The sequence below is a fragment of the Heterocephalus glaber genome, unplaced genomic scaffold (genome assembly GCF_053883595.1).
Source record: "Heterocephalus glaber isolate CG9 unplaced genomic scaffold, H.glaber_assembly_v1.0 deba00001447, whole genome shotgun sequence".
NCBI lineage: Eukaryota > Metazoa > Chordata > Mammalia > Rodentia > Bathyergidae > Heterocephalus > Heterocephalus glaber.
The window spans coordinates 7,874,941-7,898,182 of record NW_028258299.1 but is presented as its reverse complement, the minus strand read 5'-3'; the positions used below and the strand labels follow the sequence as shown (position 1 = coordinate 7,898,182).

At 40.8% G+C, this 23,242-nt stretch overlaps 1 protein-coding gene across 15 annotated transcripts in view; it reads right to left on the bottom strand.

Moving 5' to 3' along the window:
- Vps13d (vacuolar protein sorting 13 homolog D) overlaps positions 1–23,242 on the bottom strand; it is a 255,741-nt gene that overhangs the window by 96,571 nt on the left and 135,928 nt on the right. For all 15 annotated transcript variants that reach the window (XR_002389017.2, XM_004863532.4, XM_013065081.3 and 12 more), the window contains 7 exons: positions 22,889–23,124; positions 19,453–19,561; positions 15,722–15,885; positions 14,090–14,198; positions 10,469–10,648; positions 8,310–8,426; positions 6,850–6,999 (listed from right to left, as the gene is read on the bottom strand). Coding sequence is in view for 14 of the 15 variants with exons in the window: in XM_004863532.4 (XP_004863589.2) it covers positions 6,850–6,999; positions 8,310–8,426; positions 10,469–10,648; positions 14,090–14,198; positions 15,722–15,885; positions 19,453–19,561; positions 22,889–23,124 (1,065 nt within the window). In the remaining variant the exon portion in view is untranslated. The remainder of the gene's footprint in view (positions 1–6,849; positions 7,000–8,309; positions 8,427–10,468; positions 10,649–14,089; positions 14,199–15,721; positions 15,886–19,452; positions 19,562–22,888; positions 23,125–23,242) is intronic.

Sequence of the window (23,242 nt, the reverse complement as noted above, 5' to 3'; positions counted from 1 at the left end):
AACTTTCACCATGTATCACGTGCCAGGCGCTACTCCTGCCACCTCATCACACTCCCGCACCGAGTCACAGGTACTGAGGTCAGCAGTTATTAGACCAAGGGCTTTGCTGCAATTCTTACCGCAACTTCCAGCACACTGTCCCGTTTTATAAATGAAGATGCTGAGGAGAGAGGCCCTGGCCTAAGCAGATCAATGATAAAAATGGAGCCTGAATCCAGGTCTGCCTGCCCCCAAGCCCATGCTCTTACCCACTGTGCTATGGAAACCTCTCTCTCCTTCCAAAGGCCATGAAGAAAATTAAAATTGGAGAAACAGTAGCTCAAGTGGCTACTAACCAGGAATAGTTCCCTATCCTAATGCCAATTTCTGTCAAAGGAAAGCCACATTAAGCATTCATCACAGAAAGCAGTCCTGCACTGGGACGTTTATAGGCCAGGAGGCTCACAGCAGGGCAGCCACCATCGCTTTCTGCTTCACACCAAGATCCGCCCTGGGAAGAGGAAAGCAGAGAGACTATCTGTTGGGTACCCAGAAGACACCCGGCTAGGTACTCTGCATACCACCTACCACATCCCTTCTACCACCCCACTGTGGAAGGTATTGCTCTACCTATTTTACACACAAGTCAACACAAGCTTAGAGAAATATCCAGAAATTACTCACTCATATTCACCCAGCTAATGTGTGGAAGAGATGGGACTTTTGACACAAACCCTCTGCCCTTTCCGTGGTGTCGCATGGCTTTATGTACCACAGCATCACGGGAGCTAGGGTAGACGTCCCTTCTGTGGGCTCTCAGTGCAGAGAGAAGGATGAGGGGCTCCAACAATTTTTCTTCCTCCATTACTGCCCACTATGATGTATTCGCTACACAGCAGCCGAAGTGATCTTAACATAAATCAAGTCATACTCCTCTTCCTTCCTTAACATCCTGCAGTGGCTTCCCTCGCTCTTAGGATAAAACCAAACTTCTCACCATAGCCTCCAAAGCCTTCGTGATCTGGGTCCAACCAAGTGTCAACCTCAGCACACACCACTCGCCTCTGGGCTTGCTGTCACCCACACCCTACGTCTCTGTTGTTTCTCAAACAGGGGCGAGTCCCTCCTTCCTTGGGATCTCTGAACTTTCCTGGAATGGTTTTCCTACTACCTTTCTCTATGGCTCGCTCATTCTCTTCCTCCAAATTAGAGACAGCTCAGCTCATACACCCTCAGGAAGATCTCAGAACACCACCACCTTTAATCCTTCATGGGGATTATCATCACCACTCTGTACCACTGACTTCCTCCCAAAGGCCTACTGGAACACACGTGACGCTCAGGAAGAAGTTCCTGAGGGAACGGATCATGACCCATCTCATCCGGTACATGAGCTGACAATAAGGATCTCACCAATAAGGATCTGTCCTTCCAACACGCATCTGATACAGGATAAGCATCCCTAGCCTAAAAATCATATGACACTGCAAGGAAAAAACTCTACACCATGAAATTTTGTTTCATGCACAAAATTATTAAAACTATTGTACAAAATTTTCTTCAGATTATATGTATAAGGTCTACAAGAAAACACAAACAAATTTCATATACAGACATGGGCCCTCTCCCCAGAATGTCATGATATTTCAAAACTCCAAAATCCAAAATGCTTTTGGTCCCAAGCATTTCAAATAAAGGATACTCACTCTGAATAGGTGGACTGATAAATACTAATTCTTGTTTCCTACTTCTACTTAGTGTCAATCTTCCCAAAGAATGAGACCTATGTTTTCCTTTTGTTGTTCTTGGCTTTTGTTGTTATTGTTGTTGTTTTGAGATGCAGTCTTGCTATGTAGTTCAGGCTGGTCTTCAGTTCACTATGTAGCCAGACTGGCCCTGAGTTTATGGCGATCCTCCTGCCCCGGCCTCCTGAGTGCTGGGATTACAGGTGTGCACCACCACGCCTGGCTTTCCATTTTTAAGAAATTGTTTCTCACAGCACTGTCACAACAGTAAACCCTCAAATCTGCTACCTTCTGTTATTGGTAGCACACATCAAATCAAGAGGTAATTAATAATTTTAGTTAAAATATAAAGTTAGAGAAACTATAAAGAACTAGCGAATGGATATTCTCTATAAAGTACAAAAGTATACAGGACAAAGAAAAGTATCAGTAAGAAAGTAAGCTTCTGTCTGTCCTCAAACAATGGAATGAGATTAGCCAGAATGGTTTGCTATTTGTGATAAAAAATAAAAGAAAAAAATTGTTCTGAAAAGGTTTTGGCACTGCCAATCTGGCTGGAACTGCATGATGTGCTCAGGGAAGAGGAGGAGCCTGGCCTGAGGTAGGAGTGTGGCTGCCCATGCAAGGACATGACCACAGGGGAGGATTCTAGGTATCTTCTTTTGGAAATGCTTACAACTAAGTAGCCTCCTGGATCTATTTTACTTTTGGTGGAGGTTAGAGAAAAAAAAGGGACCTAAGAATTATGTTATGAAGAGATATAGGAAGGTTTTTGGAGTGTGGCAATAAAACTCCACCAAAGACTGTCAAAATTAACTTTTTTAGAACACAGGAACTTAAAGGTTTACAACAATCCAACGGGCATTTATCCAATATCATTAAGTAAAACTTGGGATGAATGGCAAGCTCTGCGGTGCTCTAACTTGTCCTGTTCCGCAACAGCCTAGAAAGCCAACAGCCCTGCAATCACAGCATAACCACAGAAGCCTGGTGGCCACCGGAAGTACCACAACAGACATGCAGCTCCCCAAAGGCCACAGCTGCAGAGCACTGTCACTCTCTAGCTTGTCTGGCACCTCTCTCATTCCTGATACTGGTAACTTGCATCCTTTTTCCTTTGTCCTGAGGAAACTAGTTTGTTAGAGGCTTATTAATTTTTTTGATCTTAAAGAATCAACTTTGGATTTCAGTAATTTTTCTCCACTCTGATACCTGATTGTCTAGTTCATTGAACCCTGCTGTGATCTTTTCAATTTCTTTTATTTTGGATGTAATCTGCCCTTCTTTTTAAAATTTCTTAAAATGCCTGGAGTTCATTGCTTTGAGACCCTTCTCCTTTTCTAACAGAGTATTTAGTGCTACAGATGCCCATCTAAATTGCTCTCATGTCATTCCACAAACTTTGAGGTGCTGTTTTCATTCAGCACAATGTCTAATTTTGTTTTTTTTTTATTAAATTCTTTTATTGGTACATTGTAGGTATCCAACACAATTACATTTCTCATTGGGAATTGTACCTTTACATAATGCATCTTGGTTCTTATTTTTTCCCCATTTCCCTGCCCTCCCTTCACACCCTCCACCCTTCCCTATTTACAAAGACTTTACTTCCATTTTTTCCATTTCTCATCATTTTTCCTTTCCCTTCTTTCCTTTCCCCTGCCCCTCCCACTACCCCTACCCCTTTGGACCTTTTCTTCCTGTTTTACATTATCGATTATTCATTCTAATCATTGGTACATTTTAGGTATACAATATAATGACATTCATCATTGGAAATTTGCACCTTTACATAGTCTCTCTTGGTTCTTATTTTTCACCCTTGCCCAGCCCTCCCTTCAACCCCTCCATTCCTCCCCATTTACAAAGATTTTGTTCCTATTTTTCCATTTTCTCATATGAATCCCATTCCCTTCTATCCTTTCTCCTAGCCCTCCCACTTCCTTCCCCTTTGCCCCTTTTCTTCCTATTTCACATTACCTATTATACATTTTAGTCCTTATTTACACTTTCAGTTTCTCACACCAGAGAAACTATTCGGTATTTATACATGTGTGTCCTATTTATTTCCCTTAAGAGTATCGCCTCAATGTGCATCCACTTAGCTATAAATGAGTTATTTAAAAATATTCTAGTTTTCAAATATTTGGGGATTTTTCCAACTGTCTTTCTGTTATCTCTACTCTAATTCCATGTGGTCAGAGAACAAACTGTGAATAACTTAAATCTATTTAGACTTGTTGAGAATTGTTTTACAGTCCAGAATGTGGCTGATCAATCTAGCTATCTGACAGTGCTATTCAAGCATAGCAAGTATATCTTTGATGACTTTATTAATTAATTATTGAGAAAGTAATATCAAAATCAACTGCTACAATTCTGTATTTGTCTAATTCTTTCACTTTTTGCTTCATGTATTTCAAAGGTCTGTGGTTAGGTATATGAATTTTCATGTGTGTTGTGCCCTCTTGATTAATTAATTCTTATCATTAGGAAACTACCTTTATCCTTGGTAAAATGCCTTGCTCTGAAATATGTCTGATATTAATCTAGTCACTCCCACTTTCTTATAACTAGTATAAGCAAGGTTTATATTTTTCCACCTTTTTTCCTTTTAACCTATTTGTCTTATAGTTAATGTGTGTTTCTTGTAGGTGGTATATAACTGGGTCTTGCTTTGTTTTCAATACTGGGTTGAAGTCAGGGCCTTTGCACTGAGCTATATCCCCTTGGCAGACCTTTTTTAAGATTTTGAGACAGGGCTTTGCTAAACTGCCTAGGCCTGGTTTGAATTTGGGATCCTACCTCAGCCTCCCACAGTGCTGAAATTATAGACATGTGCCACTATGCCAGGCTGGGTGTTGCTTTTTATACAATCTGACCATCTCTACCTTTTGACAGGGCTATTTATTATACTTACATTTAATAATTGACATAGCTAGGCTTGAGTCTACTATCTTGTTACTTTGTTCTATTTGTCGCAGCTATTCTTTTGCCCATTTTCTTGGATGGGCAAAAATAATTTTTTATTATTATTTTTCATTATTCTATTTTATCTCCTTTGTTGGGTAACTACTTATAACTCTTGGTTTTATTATTTTGGTGGTTGTTTTAGCATTTATAATATTTACCTTCATCGGTTTACCTTCAAATGATATCATATCACTTCATGTACAAGAAGACTGCAATAACTCCATTCTCCCTTCAGCCTTTATGCTATTGTTATAAATTTTTCTCTTGCATGTGTTAAGGACTCCAAAAATATAGTTATTATTATTATTTTTGCTGCTGTTACCAAGGATCAAGCTCAGCACCTTGCTCTTGCCAGGCAGCTGTGCCACTGAGCTAAATCCCCAGCCCTATAGTTATTATTTTTGCCTAAACAGTCATTTTATCTTGAAGAGATTTAAATAAAAAATATTAACCTTGTAGTTATCTTTTCAGTTTTCTTCACTATTTTGTGTAGATTCAAATTTCCATCTGGCATCATTTTCCATCTATATGAATGATATCCTTTAGCATTTTGGGTGGTGCAGATCTGCTGACAATGAATTCTTTCTATGTCTAAAAAAAAATCTTCATTTCACCCATGTTTTTGAAAGCTATTTTCACTGGCATGGAACCCTAGAATGGAAGTCCCCCCCTCAGTACACTGAAGATGGTGCTCACTACCTTCTTCTCACTTGTACTGTTCCCAACAAGAAATCTGTGTCATCCTTATCTTTAATCCTTTGTACATGTCTTTTTTCTCTCTAGCTGCTTTAGCACTGGATTTGAGTAATTTGATTATGATGTGCCTGAGCAAACAATTAGGTTTCACAATAGCAGCAGAGGATAGGTTCCAGGACCTCCTGTACATACTAAAATTCACAGATATTCTAGTCTCTTACATATAATGATGCAGTATTTGTATATAACCTAAACATAGCCTCCCATAAACTTAAATCATCTCTATGTTACTTCTAATATCTCTTAGTTGTTATACTGCATTGTTTAGGAAAAATGACAAGGAAAAATTCTGTACAGACTCCCATCTTTTCTCAAGTAGTCTTGGTGTGAGGCCATCTGAACTCTCAGATGTGGAACCCATGGATGTGGAAGGCCAACTGCAGTTTCCTTCAAGGCTATGTGTTATATCCCAACCACAGAAATTTTCATTTTATTACAATCTCTAAAAGTCTGGGTATTTTTTATACTTTTCAGGTTTTTACTTAACTTTTAAACACAGAATTTCAGTCATATCAACTGTTTCACTGTCTTGTGAAATTTTGATACCTTGTTCTTCTCACTACAGAGTGTGCTTTCTGGCTCCCTTACACACTGATAATTTCTGACAGGTCAGTCTGCAAACTTTACCTTTTTGGGTGCCAGATATTTTGCACTCCAATAAATCTTGAGCTTTGTCCAGGGATACGGTTAATTTATTTGGAAATAGGTAGGCTCTTTCAGGTAATTTTTTTATGATTCACCTGGCAAGACCAGAGCAGTCTAGGCCTTATTCACATTGGAAGCAAGAGCCCTCTCAATGTCCCTGTAAATCTTGGTTTTTGGAGTCTGGCTGGGAAGTAGGGAGGAAAAGCACCATTCCCACCCCTGTGTGAGTACCAGGCACTGTTTCCTCTGATCCTTTCAGGTGAGCAGTTTCCTTACACTGATCAACACTCTTACCAAATACACAAGGGGGTCTCTCCATAGGTCCCTCTATAGGGTTTTCTTTCTCAATTTCTCTCCCCTCAGGTACACTGTCCTACAAACTTAGCTGCCTTGATCTCTCTGGATTCTCAGTCCTGTTTTTTTTCAAGTCATCTACTCTTCAAGCCTCCCTGCATTTTTTGTTCATTTTTCTATTGGCAAGATGAAAAATGATGGGCTCACTTTCCTCTGTGCCACCCTGAGTTATCTGAGTGATTTATGCACGAACTACTATATGCAGAATTATACTGGATAGAAAAATTAATGAATGAGACAAATGTAGGTGGACATGCCCCATTTCATAGGATGATATTTTGAAGGTCACATGATAATTCTTCCAAAACAGTAAAGTATTTAGAACACCAAACATTAGATCCATTTGGGCGTTCAGCAAGAAAACAAGGAGATAACAACTCTGAACCTCTTCCCTTACCTGTACATCCTGTATGCTGAGTTCAAGCATGTGACTGGTTGCCAGCTGTGTGTAGTGGACATTGATTCCCATAAGACTTGCAAAAACCAATTCTTCTGGGACCTTATTAATTAAGGACACACCAATTCCACCTTCTAGCCTCACAAGCACCTAAAAGGGAATCAAAATATGGCCCACTGAGTGTTCGAAATATAGCTCATGAGAGTGCAAGGAAATGAATAGCTTTAAGTCTCTCTACTCTTGACATGTGAGCAGATGAAAATGACGGAAGAGAGTCCTGTTATTCACCCTTTTGGCTCAAATGCCATCACCTCACTAGAAGCTTTGCTCTTCAGGTATACTCCACCTAGAGAGAACTCCAGAGTGACATGTTGATACCTCGAGCAGAGGACTCTGGACAGCCTGCATCACGGGAATGTAACTGTTGGGGATCTTTCTCCTTATCTAGGCCACAAGCTCTTAGTAGGCTGGCTATTCAAGGCACTGCCACAACATCTGATATCGCGCTTCACAAAGGCATTTAATTTTTTAAATATCATTATATAAGTACCAAGTAAATGTGCCTTTTTATGTTCTCATCTTCTTTTAAATGTTTCATTATCTTTCCAATGCCCAAAAAAGAAAAAGAAAGGAAGACATTAAAGTCAGCTGGAGCAAAACAATCTAGTTTTCTTACTGTCATGGCTTATATCTAGATGTCCTCCCAAAGCCTCATGTGTTCGTAGATGCAGCTTTAGGGGGTGACTGGATCATGGATGTGTGGCACTGGATTAGTCTACTGATTGGCTCAGCATGGTTCTGAGTGTGGATGATGGACTTAATGAAGAGGGAAGGCCCACCTCGGGTGTAGGTGGTACCAATCAATAGGCTTGCAGCCTGAATGGAATAAAAAGGGAAAAAAGAAGGAAGCCTCAGTGCTTCCTGCCTCCCATGACACAGACTGTTTCCCCTCTGCAATGTCCCTCTGCTGTGCCACTCTGCCTTGGAACCAGCTCACTACAGACTGAAACTTCTACAAACTGTGAACTAAAATAAACCTCTTCTCCTTTAACTTGTGGGTGTTGGGTATTTTGTATTAGCCACAAGAAAGTAACTAAGACACGTTCTTTACATTAACTCCTACTTAAATTCAAATTGTCTAGCTTGTTTCTTTTTTCATCATCTTACATGAGCAACATTTGTTACTTTTTTTTTTGGTACCAGGGATCGAACTCAGGACCTTGGGCTGGCAGGCACAGGCCACTGAGCCAAATCCCTGGCCCCAACATTTGTTACATTTTGATTCCCCATAAACTTTAGCTATCATTTACATAACACAGTCACACATTCCTGCTGCAATAACAGTAAACACAGTGAAGCAAAACCCATAATTAGAATTTCAGAATGAAAACACAAAACCACAAAGCAAAATTCTCAACAAATTGTTAATCAAAGAAATAAATCACAACATTAAAACTTACTTCCAATTCCTGTTCGGTATCTGGATTCCTTAATTTCTGCAGTTCTTGTTCAGTAACAGGAAGTTCATCCACCTCATATGATGTACGATCACTTTTCCTCTGGCAGAAATCTGTTATCTGAAGTCAAAACACTGCACAGAGAACTCACACTTCCACAATGAAATCCATTCTAACTCATGCCAACCGTGCAGGTCAAAAGTCACTATATAGCTGGGCACACTGGTGCACAACTGTAATCCCAGCTACTTCAGCGGCTGAAGCAGGAGGATTGCAAGTTCAAAGTCAATCTGAGAAACTTAGTGAGACCCTATCTAAAAATAAAATTTTAAAAGTGGCTGGAATGTAGCTCAGTGGTAAGGTACCTAGCATGCATGAGGTCTTGGGTCCAATCCTCAGCCCCATTAAAAAAAAAAACCAACCAAACAAACAAACAAAAAAAAAAACCTATTTATCCAGGAACCTTACAGAAGTTAATGCTTCCAAAGCACTAAGGTAAGATTTACATAATAATGACATAAACATGGTTCTAAGTCTACCTCGCAAACTCAAGCTGCAGACCTGGAGAGTCTCACATAAGGGCCAAGTATCTCCAGGTGATCTAGAATTACAGCTCAAGTCAAAGCATGCAAAACTCACACTCACTGCATTCACTTTTGCCAAGGTGCAGACTGCTTTTTAAAGAGGTTCTGTGGATTGTGATACATTCTCTCAGAGAATTCACTACTACATTCCAACATCCTTTCTCCTTATGCTACGACTAATAAATCCACATCGGTTCTTTGCACTTAGGACCCATGTTTACAATGACTCTGGGGCATCTTTGTGTAGCTCTCATAGAGTTACCCTAAGTCACCAAGCCCCAAACTCAGCTCCTCACTTGCCCATGAGGCGTCTCTGTGCTCAGCTCATAGTGACCTGGATTGTCGTTCTTCTCATTGCCCCAGTCAGAATTTTGGAGGCCATCCTTGAATTCTTCCTCTCCATCATCCCCACATTCCATCACTAAATCTGGCTGATGCTACTCTGAAATGAACCTCATTTCTATGTTTCTCCTTGCACTCAGGACCGCCCTGCCATTTTTTCTAGTTCAGTCACCATCATCTCTCATCCACATTAGTGCCAGAAGCTCCTAGCTGGTCTTTGCCTATCTCCATCTCTGCCCCACTCCAGTTCTGTACCTTCCAGCCAGAGTGAGTTAACTAAAACAAATCCTGATCACGCCAATCTCTGAATCCTTGCTGACTTAGAAAAACCACTGTATCTTAAGTGTGTGTCTCAAGCTTTTAATTATCTGGCTCCTGCTTCTTATTTCTTACCACCCTTATTTCTTACCACATGCTATATGCCAACAGGGCTGACCTTCACTAACCAACTTCCCAAATACTACGTAATTGATTTATTATGTTTATTTCTCATTGACTATTTCCTCTAAGAGTGTAAACTCTAGCAGGCAGAAAAATTTGTCTGTTTGTTCACTGGCACATACTTGGTAGCTAGAACTGTGCCTGACTTTATAACTGCTCAATAAATAACTGCTGGATGAATGTGCTCGCTCCTGAAAGCAAAGCCCCTCTATCCTTCCCTATTTGGCTAACTCCCTTCGGTTAACTTCTAGTGCTCAGCTTAAGTTTTACTTCTCACAAGAAGCTTACCCAACCTCCAAACCCAGGAACACTAATCCTTTCTTTATACTTTCTACTCCCACTCCCATAACACATTTTAATTGTCTGATTAGGGGCTTCATTTTTTTGTTAATGTCATTATTATGTCAATTACTTAAATATTAGTATAATGATAATAACATTAACTATATGACTATCCATTGTTAGCATTATCTTCTTTAATTCTTATACTTTTTACATTAGATTTTTGTTTGTTTGTTTCTTGGTACCAGGAATCGAACTCCACCTCGCACTTGCCGGGCAGGTGCTGTGCCTGAGCTACATTCCCGGCTCCTACATTGGATTTTATTTATATTTTGCTTATACTTAAATTTTACTTCTACTTCAATTTTCATAATAACGCAATGGCATATATCTATTCCTGTTTTATAGCTAAGAACTCATATCCTCAGAATAAATACATTTGATAAATATTTGATGAATAGTAATCATGGAGGGCTGGGGAAGGACATGAGATTCATGTCAGCTCTTACTCACCTGGAGTGCTCTGGTTGGTCCATCTGGGATGACTCTGATGGATAACATTCCAGAACCAGGCCTCATTTTTTGATTAATAAATTGTTGCTCAGGTGGAACTGGCCCCAAAAGCTCCATAGATGTGTCAGGACCAAGAACAACTTCAGCTCCATCAAACAAACCAGAAAGTCCTCCTTTGGCCTAAAAGGCAAAGGCACCAACTTTGATCATTTAACACATGTAAAACAGGTTTCTAAACTTAAATTCTCTTTTGGAGAGTCTTGATCAACATACAGCAAAGTATCTGTTATTTGTTCAGCTTTGCAGATGATAAAAAATAGTAGGATTATGTGAGTAAAATGAAAAGTTACAGTACATGAATTTGGGGGGTTACATTCAGACCTATAGTAAGAAATAATTCTATGAGTAGAATATTTGATTTTATTCTATGTAGTAACTTCTAGCCATTAAAAAAAAAACCTCTTAAGAGTAGCCAAAGGCAGCTTTGTTTCTGAGTACTCTCATTAGGATTGGTTTAAATATCTGAAATATTCTCAAAATAAAACTATCATTCAAATTTCCAATAAGAAGAAAATTCTAAAGTTGAAAATCTCCCCTAAAAGGCCAATGGCTAGAAAACCAACTCAAACAGTCCAAAATTAGTATCAGTTCTAAAATGCACATGGTGCTGGGTGTGTCCCCAGATACCCCATATGCAGCCTTTGAAGAAAAGCTCCTTCTCGCTCTGGGCTCCATACAAAGGGCAAATTTCCAAGACGAGGCCTGTGGACACACATCAGGCCCAGAGAGGACAAGCACAAAGAATGTTTGAACCGTTTGTTGATTTTTAAACACTGAATAAAGAAAGGGAAACCCTGAGCTGGGTTTCTACGACAGATTTCAGTACAGAGGAAGCTCTTTATGGCCGTTTTGAGTTCAGAAAGTGCATACACAACCTAATGAAAAAGCAGTGTCAGAAAATATTTTAATGCCTTCAATTACTTTATGCAGCATAATATGACTGAAACAAGCTAATTTCCCTAACCAAAACACAGTCTGCTCTGCTGAATACTGTTATTACGGAGTCATTCACAAGGAGAGAAACGATGAAATAGATTCAAGAAACAACAAACAACAGAAGGGGATTTGGGGGAAAGAAAAGGCTCCAAGAGAATTGGAATTACATGGGCTTTGGAAATAAACTCGAAGTAAAGTCAGGGTCAGACCCGGAACCCACCAATTATGACAAGCCCTCCTTTGCCTCTAGAAGTCTGACTGTATTGCTAATTGAAAATCACAAATCCATTCCAGATGTGTGCTTCATATAAGTAAGCAGCTTGCCTTTGATGAAAAAAGCTCAAGAGCAATGGAGATAAAGAAAATAAATCTCACCGAACAGCAGTGCGAGGCTCCACACAGCTGTGCACACTGCCCTGGACTACAGTCTCCCTGCAGGGAAGGACAGCCTGACTTCCACCAGGGACAAACACACTCACCCTTCTCCATCAAGGGCCTGATGTTCAAGTATTCATCTTTTGGGTGAAACCCCAGGTTGAAGTAGAAGTGCACATAAGTCACTCGTGTTTTCTGTTCTATGCTCAAACCTCCTAGTCACTTCCCTGTCTCCTCGTCTTGATCCAGAGTCCCATTCCCAGCCTAAAGCTAGAAAGGATGGAAAATCTAAACTTTTGGTAATTTTCCAAAAACATATTTGCTTATAAAGCACCTGTGAGTTCAGTACGGGACAGACTGGCTGAGTTAAAGACAGAGGAAATTAATCACTTCTTTGGGTGCCCCTAAGAATTCAGAAATAAACAGAATCAAGAGCATGCCGAGGCCACGGATGCTCACTGTCTCCTAGCACACATTACATCATGGGTCTAAAACCAACCATCTAACTCAGTGTTGGATGTCGGCTGATACTTTTCTTTCCTTCTTTTAAAAATTATATAGGCAGGGGGCTGGGGATTTAGCTCAGTGGTTTCGCCGCCTGCTGTGCAAGCGCAAGAACCCGAGTTCGATCCCCAGTACCAAAAATTAAAAAAAATAAAAATAAACAAAAATTATGTAGGCAATTTATGTCATCAGAGAAAAAAATTGCAGACAAACCAAGAAGAAAATCCCATACCCAAAGGCCACCATTCTTAACACTTTTGCTGTACACCAACTTCATGAACATTTCCCTAGTAAGATGCACAACAATATGCTTCTTGACAGTCCTTTAACAAAAATGGAACAGCAGAGTATGTACTGCTTGGTAGTTAACTTTTTCCATGTAACAATATTTTTGTTTAATCTTGTTGGCAATAAATATTTCCTTAGGACATCAGTCTTAGTTTTCTCATATTATTTTATTTTATTGGTATGTGCTTGCAATACATAGTGATGACATGCAGCCTGGGGGACTGATATGCACACACATCACGTAATGGTCATTTTCACTCCTCCTGCCCCCTCCATTTGCACCTCTCCCTCTTTCCCCAGATCCCCTTCCAGTCCCTACACTGTCTACGTCCCTGTTGCTGAACATGGTCTTTTTTATTTTGCTCTTTAAATTATTTACATTTTGGCTTTCTCATATTAGAGAAACCATGCAATATTTAACCTTCTCTGTCCAAGACACAGTGTCAAGATCCATCCATTTTCCTACAAATGACTCAGATTTATCCTTCTTTATGGCTGAGTAGTACTCCATTGTGTATATATATCAAATTTACTTTAACCATTCATTGCTTGATGAGCATATAAACTGCTTCCTGATTTAGCTACTGTGAACTGTGCTGCTATAAACATGGAATGCACGTATCATTACAATATGATGGCTTTAGCTCTTCTGAGAAGATACGCAGAAGAGGTGTAGCTAGGTCAAATGTAATTTCCATTTTTAGGTTTCTGAGGAATTGCCATGCTGATTTCCAACGTGTACTAGTTTACATTCTCACCAACAACGTAGAGGAGTTCCTTTTTCTCCCACAACCTCACCAGCATTTCTCGTTTTTTTGAGACAGAGTTTAATTATGTAGTCCAGGCTGGCCTTGAACTCACTATCTCACTACGGAGCCCAGGCTGGCCTCCTGCCTTGGCCTCCTGAGTGCTGGGATTACAGGCATGTGCCACCACATCTGGCTATACTACTTCTTTTAGGAAATGTCTGTTCACTTCAGTTGCCATTTTCTGACTGGACCTCTGATCTAGGGGGTCTAATTTCTTTTAGTTCTTTCTTTAGTCTGGACATTGGTCTTCTTTCAGAGGAGTAGTTGGAAATTTCTTTTCCCGTTTTGTAGGTTGTCTCTTCACTCTGTTGGTTGTTTCCTTTGCTGTGAAGGAGCTTTTTAATTTGCTGTGATCCCATTTACTGATGCTTGGTGTTATTTCTTGTGCAACTGGGGTTCTGTTCAGAAAGTCCTTGGGCCAAGGATGTAGCTCAGCAGCACAGCACCTGCCTGGCAAGCGCGAGGTCCTGAGTTTGATCCCCAGTACCAAAAAAATAAGGAAAGAAAGTCCTTGCCTATGTTTGTTTCAAGAGTTTTATCAACTTTTTCTTCCACTTAACAATTTATCACCTGTAACCTAGTCGACGCCTTGCTTCAAAGAAGCCTCAATCCCTGCATGCTGCAACTGGGGATATCAGAAGTTACCAACCTGGACAACCAACCCATGCAAGCCACAGGTCAGCTTTCCTTCTCGGAAACTCCACGTCTGGGTTGTGCTTCGCCTGCGGTCGGGCTTCCTTAGCATCAGTGGCTCATATCTGGACAAAGAGAAATGCAGTGAGCCCTCCAGGTCTGTAGTCTCAGGCATGGAGTGAATATGAGGATCAAGGTTTGCTCTTCTCCCTTCTGCCCCCTCCATCCTGGAAATCTAACATGCAGTTAGCTTCAGTGGTGTGACAGCTAGGAATCGCTAAACCAGGAAAGAGGAAGCAACCAAGAGGGGACGAGAAGTGATAAACCCTTAAGATGAGTAAAATAGGTTTCCTGACCCTCACAGCGACAGCCCCATACAGTGTGGGAACGGATGTCTGCTACATACAGTGTCCACACAAAAACTGTACACACACTTCAGGAAAAGAAAAATAGTGCAATACTTTTTCAACACTCGGCATTGCCATCATAAGGTGGACCCTAGAGGTTGTTGTATATCACAGAAAACCCACTACACTGCCGGCCTTTACAGAAGAAATTGAAAGTGAGTGTGCAGCGATCCCAATGACCAAGGTTCCGCAAGCAGCAGTTCATGGCCACCACTGGAAGCTCGTGGCCACCACTCTGAGCACCTTTGGTAACTGTAGGCCCCAAAGGTAACTTGTATGAATCACATAATGTCTCAATAAATTTGGTATTAAAATATTTATAAAAGTTTTTCTTTTCCTGAAGTGTGTAATACATCTTTTAGTGGACTCTGTATATTTAAAATCTCAAGTCTTTTTTCTGCTTTATTTCTAAATGCTTTTATTTTGTGTTTTAACTTATAATTATTTCTGGCAGTAAATAAGTTATTAACTGAAAACAAGCATGCTGATTTTATGGAGAAACTAAGGCACAGGCAAAGAAAGTAACTTGTTCAAACTTAACAAGCTGATATGAATTCACAGATTATTCATTAAAATCCATTTGAATAGTGTCTTATTAACTTAAATTTCTGTTCTCAAAACATTTGACAAATTATTAGAAAGATTTCTTTTTTTAAAAAATTCACTTCTAGGGAGAAAGGATGGCTAGAAATTTGGGTAAAAGAAATACTTTTCATAATATCCTTTGTATTAATTACTTGATACTTCTTAACATCTGCATAGATACTGTTCTAATTGGTTTACAAAATTAAATGAAATATCCAATACTCATATTTGGGAATTTGACAGGCTTCTGTCATTGAAGAAAAATACAAATATAAAAATACAAATGTGCCGGACATGGGGCACATGCCTGCAATCCCAGTTACTTGAGAGGCTGAGGCAGAAGGATTGCAAATTCAAGCCCAGCTTCTGCAACTTAGTGAGACTCTGTCACAAAATTAAAAAAAAAAAAAAAAGTTGGGGATGTAGCTCAGTAGTAAAACCCTGGCCTTTTGGGGGGTTTAATCCTTAGTACTACACACACATACACAAAGCATACAAATATAAAAATTCTTGACCTGGGCGTGGTGGCACATGCCTGTAATCCCAGCACTCAGGAGGCTGAGGCAGGTGGATCGTCACAAGTTTGAAGTCAGCCTGGGCTACACAGCAAGAACCTCACTCAAAAACAAAAACAAAAAAATTATCTAGAAAATTACCTGTTGTCAGTTACTGCAGCAAGACCAGCAATATCTAGGATGGCAGAGCCCTCGGTGGACCGGGTGGCTGAGGGCTTGTTGGGGTTGTGAGGAACTGCAGAGCCCTCGTGGGCCAGCATTCCTGTTCCTGTCATCCTCCAGAGCTGAGAACGCTTGCCCGGTTCCTGTTGAGTAGATACACAGACGGAAAGAGCCACCTGTGCAGCCACGCTGGCTCCTCACTGCAAGAGCTTCCTCTACAGGCTGAGTGAGCTCTTGAGTGGTAACTGTGTTTAGACATTTCCACATCCTGCAAAGGCTCGCCTCAAACATGCATCATTATCAATCTGTAGTTCCATCCCTGATGAAATATGCTAAACTCGGGCCGGGGATTTAGCTCAGTGGTTCCACCACCTGCCATGCAAGCGCAAGGACCCAAGTTTGATCACCGGTACCAAAAAAAACAAAAAAAAAGAAATATGCTAAACTCTTGAATCAGACAGCCAAAATTACAAATAAATTTTTAAGTTTTATTCCTTTTATATACCTAGTATTTTTAACTTGTATAAATTTTTTTTTTAAATGGCCAGGCAACCTCCTCTGCAGCTCTACCGCCATGCTCACTGCTCCTCCAGACAGTGACCCTCAGGAGCCCGCACCTCAGAGCAGGACCCGATCCCTAAGGAGGACATGACATCTCAGCATCTGCGGAATGACCACCCTTGTAACTTGCAGACACCTAGAATTTACCAGAGTCCTCCATCTCTCTCCTGTGTTTAGAAAGGAAGCATATCATAGTGATTGTTTCCAATTTTTTACAAGTCGATTACATTCCAAGGCTAAATTGGTTGTAGTCAAAGATCATACTATATTTATGACTGATGTTCATTCTAAATATATTTTCTCCTCGGGAATACTGTAAACCGCAGTTAGGCTTCCAGGTCAGTCATAAAAGTTTACATAATCCATTACATACTAGAAGTAATAATAATACTTATGTGTGCCAGGTATTGGTCCAAGGGACTTACACATAATAACTCAGCCTTGAAAACGATCCAATAAGGTATATGCTGCTACAATGCTTACTTATAGACACGGAGTTCAAAGCCTAGTAAGATGAAGTGACTTCCCATGCCACACAACTAGGAGGTGCTGGGACCAAATCTCAGTCTCCACAGCCTAATTCCAGAGCCTGACCTTCACCACTCTCCTGTGCTGCCTTCCTAGCACAAGCCGCTTCAGGGGCACTGCTCCTGCAGCTAGAGCCATCGGATCACTCACTCCTACCAGGGAGGAGCCCAGCACATGCAGCAGACATGTCTGGGCCCGACACCTCATTCACATTCTCCGCATGTTCTGGAAAGACAGATTTAGCATCCTACAAAGAAGAAACCGCCGGGCCGGGGATTTAGCTCAGTGTTTTCCCTGCCTGCTGCGCAAGTGCAAGGGCCCGAGTTTGATTCCCGGTACCAAAAACAACAAAGAAAGAAAGAAAAAAAGAAAAGAAACCAAAGCAAAAACAAAATTAAAAAATCCTTTTTTTAAAAAAAATAAAAGAAACCACCGAAGTGAAGAGTGTGAACGTCAGAGTCAGAATGCCAGGGTTTGAGACCCAAGCTGCACAGTTTATGAACTGAGTAAGCTCAGACAAGTTACCTAATGTTCTAGAGCTCCTGTCTCCTGACCTGTTACAGAGGGAAATTCAGCTCTTCGGGTAGTGAGGACAGGATGCTTAGCACACTAGGCAGGGGCATGACCTCTACAACCATCTGCTGTGGGTCAGTGCTGCATCTCTCAAGAGAGCACTCTGCACATCGCCTTAGTCTTCCTAATACGCCTGGAAGGTCAGCAGGAAACGAAGCTCAGCAAGGAATGGGACACAGACCACCACCAACCACCCCCCTTCCTGTGTGCTAGAGGTGGAATCCAGGGCCTCAAGTATGCTAGGGAGTTACAGCCCCAGCCCATTTTCATTTTATTTTGAGGCAGGGTCTCACTGAGTGGCACAGGCTGGCCTTGAACTTGTGATCCTCCTGCCTCATCCTCCATGTAGCTAGGATTATAGGCATTAGCCACCAGGCCCAGCTGGCATCATCTATTTTTTTGTGCCTAAAAGTTGGGCGTGGTGGCACAGCCTGAGATACATAGTGAGTTCAAGGCCATACTGGACTACATGGCGAGACCCTATCTCCAAACAACAACAACAAAAAAGTTGCTGTGCCAGAATGCAGACCTAGAAAGGTACCGTGCTCTTTCTACTGGATACTACTGACTCCTGTGTCTACAGAGATGACAGTGGGCCATAGTTCTCCATCCCTCATCTCCACGTGCCTGCCTCCCTCTTCACAGAGAGAGAATACAACATGTACAGTACAGAAGCAACATAGGGAGCCTCTCATATCCTGCAGGTGTGACAGACACCCAGGTGAGATCAAGCTTCCTAGTTTCCTCTACCGCCTGTCCCTGTGCACCGGCCCATCATAAGCTGGAAACCACCAAAATTTCAACTTAAAAGCCAACATTCACTATCCTGCTTCCAGTTCCTCTCCTTTCTTCCCTAACAATCTAGTCCCAAAACCTGCAGATGGGACTAAGGAAGACACAGTCCACAGGGGCTGTGTGTCGGGGGGCAAAGGGTTGTGCTGGCTCCTGCCAATTAAAAACCTGCCAGAGCCTCACATCTTCAAAGCGAAACAAATCAAGAACAAGCTACATAGTCACCACTCTAAACAGGCATTCTCTATCAGAGCTCATCTTGAATGATGTGATATAAATTACACACAATCCTTAGAAGACATCACACAGGTCAATGTGTTTCAAAATCCACACACACCACACGTGTACAAGTACTCACAAGAGATGTGTGATTACACCTGTGGTTCCCCCTCCCCTGAAAGCAGCTTCGGCAGCTCTGTGTCCCCCAAATCCTGTCATCCTTCAATTTCAGCAATTTATCACCAGTCTTTCCATTGTTTCTAGTACTTCTGGCTAAATATTACAGCCTTTCTCTCAAAGTCTAGGCCCACTGGTGAAACATTTCCCTAAACTCACTTGAAAAGAATGTCAAAGTGACATTTCTGTCTGTTTTTATGCTGATTTAGCAGCAAGCATTAAAAAGGGGAAATTTGTCAGTGTGACTTTTTAAAAAAAATTTGGTTTAAGGGAAAGATTGGGGAAGTAGTACAACAGAAAAATAAAGTAATGAAAACCACAAATTACAAATTCGAGGATGAAGTCCTCCAAAAGGACATGGACAATAAGAAGGCCCTCACCACAAGTTCGAATCCAGCCTGGGCTGGATAGTGAGATCAAGGCCAGCTTGAACTACATAGCGAGATGAAGGAAGGAAGGAAGGAAGGAAGGAAGGAAGGAAGGAAGGAAGGAAGGAAGGAAGGAAGGAAGGAAGAAAGGAAGGAAGGAAGACAGCCAGGCAGAAAGAGAGAGGGAGGGGGAGGAGCGAGAGGGAGGGAGAGAAGGAAAGGAAAGTGGAAAGGGGAAAGGAAGCAGGCAGGCAGGCAGGCAAGCAGGAAGCAGGAAGGGTAAAAGGGGACTAGAATTAGAGCACGGGCCTCCCAGCACTCAGCGCAGCACACTGAAGTGCAGCCTTCAGGAATCCCTGTCCATGCCTCAAGCAACACAATTAACCCAAGTCTTCATTTCTCTTTTGTCAACACAAATCTAAACTAGGTGACCCTAAGCACCCTTCCATGCTACAAATCCTTTATTTGAAATTCCAGTTTCCAAACTCTTACCTTTTTCTTTAAAATGACGCGCTGCGTCTTTGGTGAGACATCCAAGACAAGCTCTGCACGGGTAACAGCCTTGTGAGAGGTCACAGGCCTTCCAGTTCCCTCCTGCAAACTAGGATAAATGAGTGTATATAATACATGCATACCACACATGTGTTCAAGTGGTCTAAGCAAATCATGAAATCTCTATTCAAGAAGAATGTTTCTAAAAGTACAGAAGAAAAAGTCTGACTTGAGAGAAGTAGAAAGATTAGGACCGTATTTTTTTCCTGCATGGTTCAAATACTCCTTCTAAGCAGACATATGCTGACTCTCCCTTCTCCTGATAATTTTATGCCTAAAATTCAGACATAAAAGGATGGCCATATATCTACGGGGTAGGAGATTAAAAACAAAACCCCAGGCAGACATCCCAAAGGACCAACAATTAGCTCTACCCTGCCAGGCAGATCAGGATCGCTGCATCTCCAAGATGGCGAGAAATCATAAGTCCTTCAGGATGCAATGAAATCCAAGGGTGAAGAACCACCTTCCCCCAGCTCAATCCTATCCTGTTTCCCTGGGGCTTTAAAATCCTGAGCTTTAGGGAATGTTTCAGCCTCGCTACACTTTATAGTGTTTGGGTAGATTTATTTACATTATTTAGCTACTATCACAAAAGACATTAATAAATTCAGAGTTAAAAATTTAGTCTTCATGACATCAAAACCATAAGTATCAAAAAGAAAAGAATAGATGTTACCAAACTGAAAAACTTTACTTCCTCAAAGGATACCATCAACCAGCCTGGGCTACACAGTGAGACCAAGGCCAGCCTCAACTACCCAGTGAGACTCTGTCTCAGAAAACAAAGGATACCATCAAAAAGAAAAAAGACAACTCACAGAATGGGAGAAACACTTGCAAATCATATATTTGATAAGGGACTGGTATCAAAATATATAAAGAACTCTTACAATTCAACAATAAAAGGCAAATAAGTCAATTTTAAGATAAGCAAAGAGGGCCAGGGATTTAGCTCAGTGGTTTCGCCGCCTGCTGTGCAAGTGCAAGGACCCAAGTTAGATCCTCGGCACCCAAAAAAAGATAAGCAAAGAATCTGATTTGACATTTCTCCAAAGAAGATACACAAATGGTTAATATGCCCATGAAAAGATGTGTAACATTATTATTAAGAAATGTACAATAATACATATTAATCAAAAAGAAACGAAATACAAATCATACCCACAATTAGCCAATCACTTCACACCAAGTAGAATGGGTAAAATAAAAAGTAACAAATAAGGTACTGGTGCTGGTGAGGCTATGGAGTGGCGGGACTGCCCAATGGTTCAGTCACTGTGGAAAAGTCACCAATTCCTCAAAACCTTAAACACAGAATTGCCATAGAATCCAGCAATTCTAGTCCTGGGTATAACATGAGGGAACTGAAAGTAGATATCCATTTATATGTACTGGCATGTTCAAAAAGTACTACTCACAATAACCAAAAGGAAAACAAGTCATATATACACCAACAGATGAAGAGGTAAACAGACAGCACTATATAAATACAACAGAGTAGTACGTGGCCATAAAAGTATTAAATACTTTTTATAAAAAGAATGAAGTACTAGTGCATGCTATGATGTAGCTAAACCACAAAAACTATGCTAAGTGAAAGAAGCCAGACCCGAAATAATATGACATATTTTCATGTAAATAAAATATGATTTTATTTACACGAAATATCCAGAATAGGTAAATGCACAATACAGAAATAAGATTAGTGGTTGCCAAGCTCTGGGAGGAGGGGGAAATGTGGAGTAACTGATTAATTTGGGATTTCTTTTGGGAGTGATAAAAATGTTTGGAACTAGGTGGAGATGGTTATCAAAAATGTATTAAATGCCATTGAACTGTTCATATTAAAAGTTTATTTTATGTTATGTAAATTTCTCCTCAATTTAAACAAAACTACTCTAAAAGATTGTTCGACTATTAGGGCATCAAGAGTATTCAAATTTTGCTGTTAGATTCTGCATACCAAGATCCCAGGAGCTTCTCTTTGACCTGCTCCACGTCACTTACCCCTCTGAACTCATCATCTTCCATTAGGACCCTTCAGTTAAACAGCATAGCAATTGCTAGCATTGACAGAACGGGGTCAAATATGGCTAGCGACCAGGTTTAGGACTGGTTTTTCAGGCATGTGCAACCTTAAGCACATGACACTGTTAACAGACAGACAAACGATAAGTAAGCAAACATTACTGGCTCACTTATAACAAGATAAACACCCAGCAACATCATTACCAAAGGGAACTGAAACAGACAAGGCAAAGAAGGACTGTCTCTGCAACTTCAACCAACTGCTAGTGAAATCCAAACTCCAGGCAGATAAGAAGGTAAGGCAAAGCTGAGGAGATTATTCTGTGGGCCAAAAGGACAAACAAGAACCTCATTCAGACACAAAATTATTCAGAACATTTTAGAAAGGAACATGACTTTCGATGTCTTGTTCATCCAGTGATTTATATTTATAATGTTAAAGATTCAGCTATTTCCCATTTCTTCACAGATAAATTTTAAAGGTGGCCCTGTAACTTCAGCACACAAATAGCTGCAACTGCAAGTTGGTAGAACGGCCATTCTTTGAAAGCCCAGGGTTAAAAATTTCTCATGTGCTAATCTAACAGCAGAGTTAGAATAGGCTCAATATTCTTCACCTGAGTTTTCTAAATGTAACTATTCTAACAGCTGTGAAGATTATAATCAAAGCAATTGGAATTACTGTGAAGTTACGCTGCTTATACTGGGCTTTAGGTAAATACTAAGACAAAGACTTATGCTTCTGTTTAAAGCAGTGTTCTCAATGGAGAGGGGAGTTAGGATCATGATGAACAACTATGAGGAAGATCAGTCAGCTTTATGAGGAAGATCAGTCAGCTTCATGAGGATAGCGCCAAAACAAACTAATAAAAGAGAACGAAAGTTTAAGAAATAAAAAATATTACCTTCACACAAGAAGGATTTAACATGTAAGAATAACATCTAATAGCAGAAATTAAATATTTAATAAAATCTAATAGCAGAAATTAAATAATGAGGGGCTGGGGATTTAGCTCAGTGGTGCCGCTGCCTGCCTCACAAGCGCAAGGACCCGAGTTCAATCCCTGGCACCAAAAAAAAAAGAAGTTAAATAATGAAATATTGGGATGGATTAATGGGGGAGGTCGTTAAAAAGAAAAGATTCTTGCCTCTTTGGGTAACTTTAAGCTAGTCAAAAGACAAAGATTTAGGCTAAAGGACCTCCTAAGTTAGATTCTGAGCCTAGCATTTGTTAAAGAATGAAATCTGCATACTTTGTTCTCCACAGAAACTGCTTAAAATTTAAAGTCAGTTAATATAGAATCTTTTGTTATTTTATAAAAATAGTAATTTCTTCCAGAATTACCCAGAGAATGTATATGTAGCAGCAATGTAAATGAAATTTTCATAATAAAGCTGTCGGTTATCCTGGAAATCGTTCATGTTGCAGTTGATCTCCGAGGAGCCCGCCCCTTTAACAGTTAGGGTGATGAATGGCGGCAGGGTGGGCTCGTCCCAGGCATAATCCAGTGACATCATGGGCTTCACTTCAGTTCGGAGCCTGGGTTCAGCCACGCCATGCTGAGTGAAGACAACAGGGACCTAGAGGAGTAAGGCCAGAGGACAAAAAGACTTTCACTGGGAGTGGTTGGACTGGAAAGTGAGCCGGGGCTTCTGAGGCGTAAGCTCCAGCTCCTTCCCAAATGAATCCTACATGGGA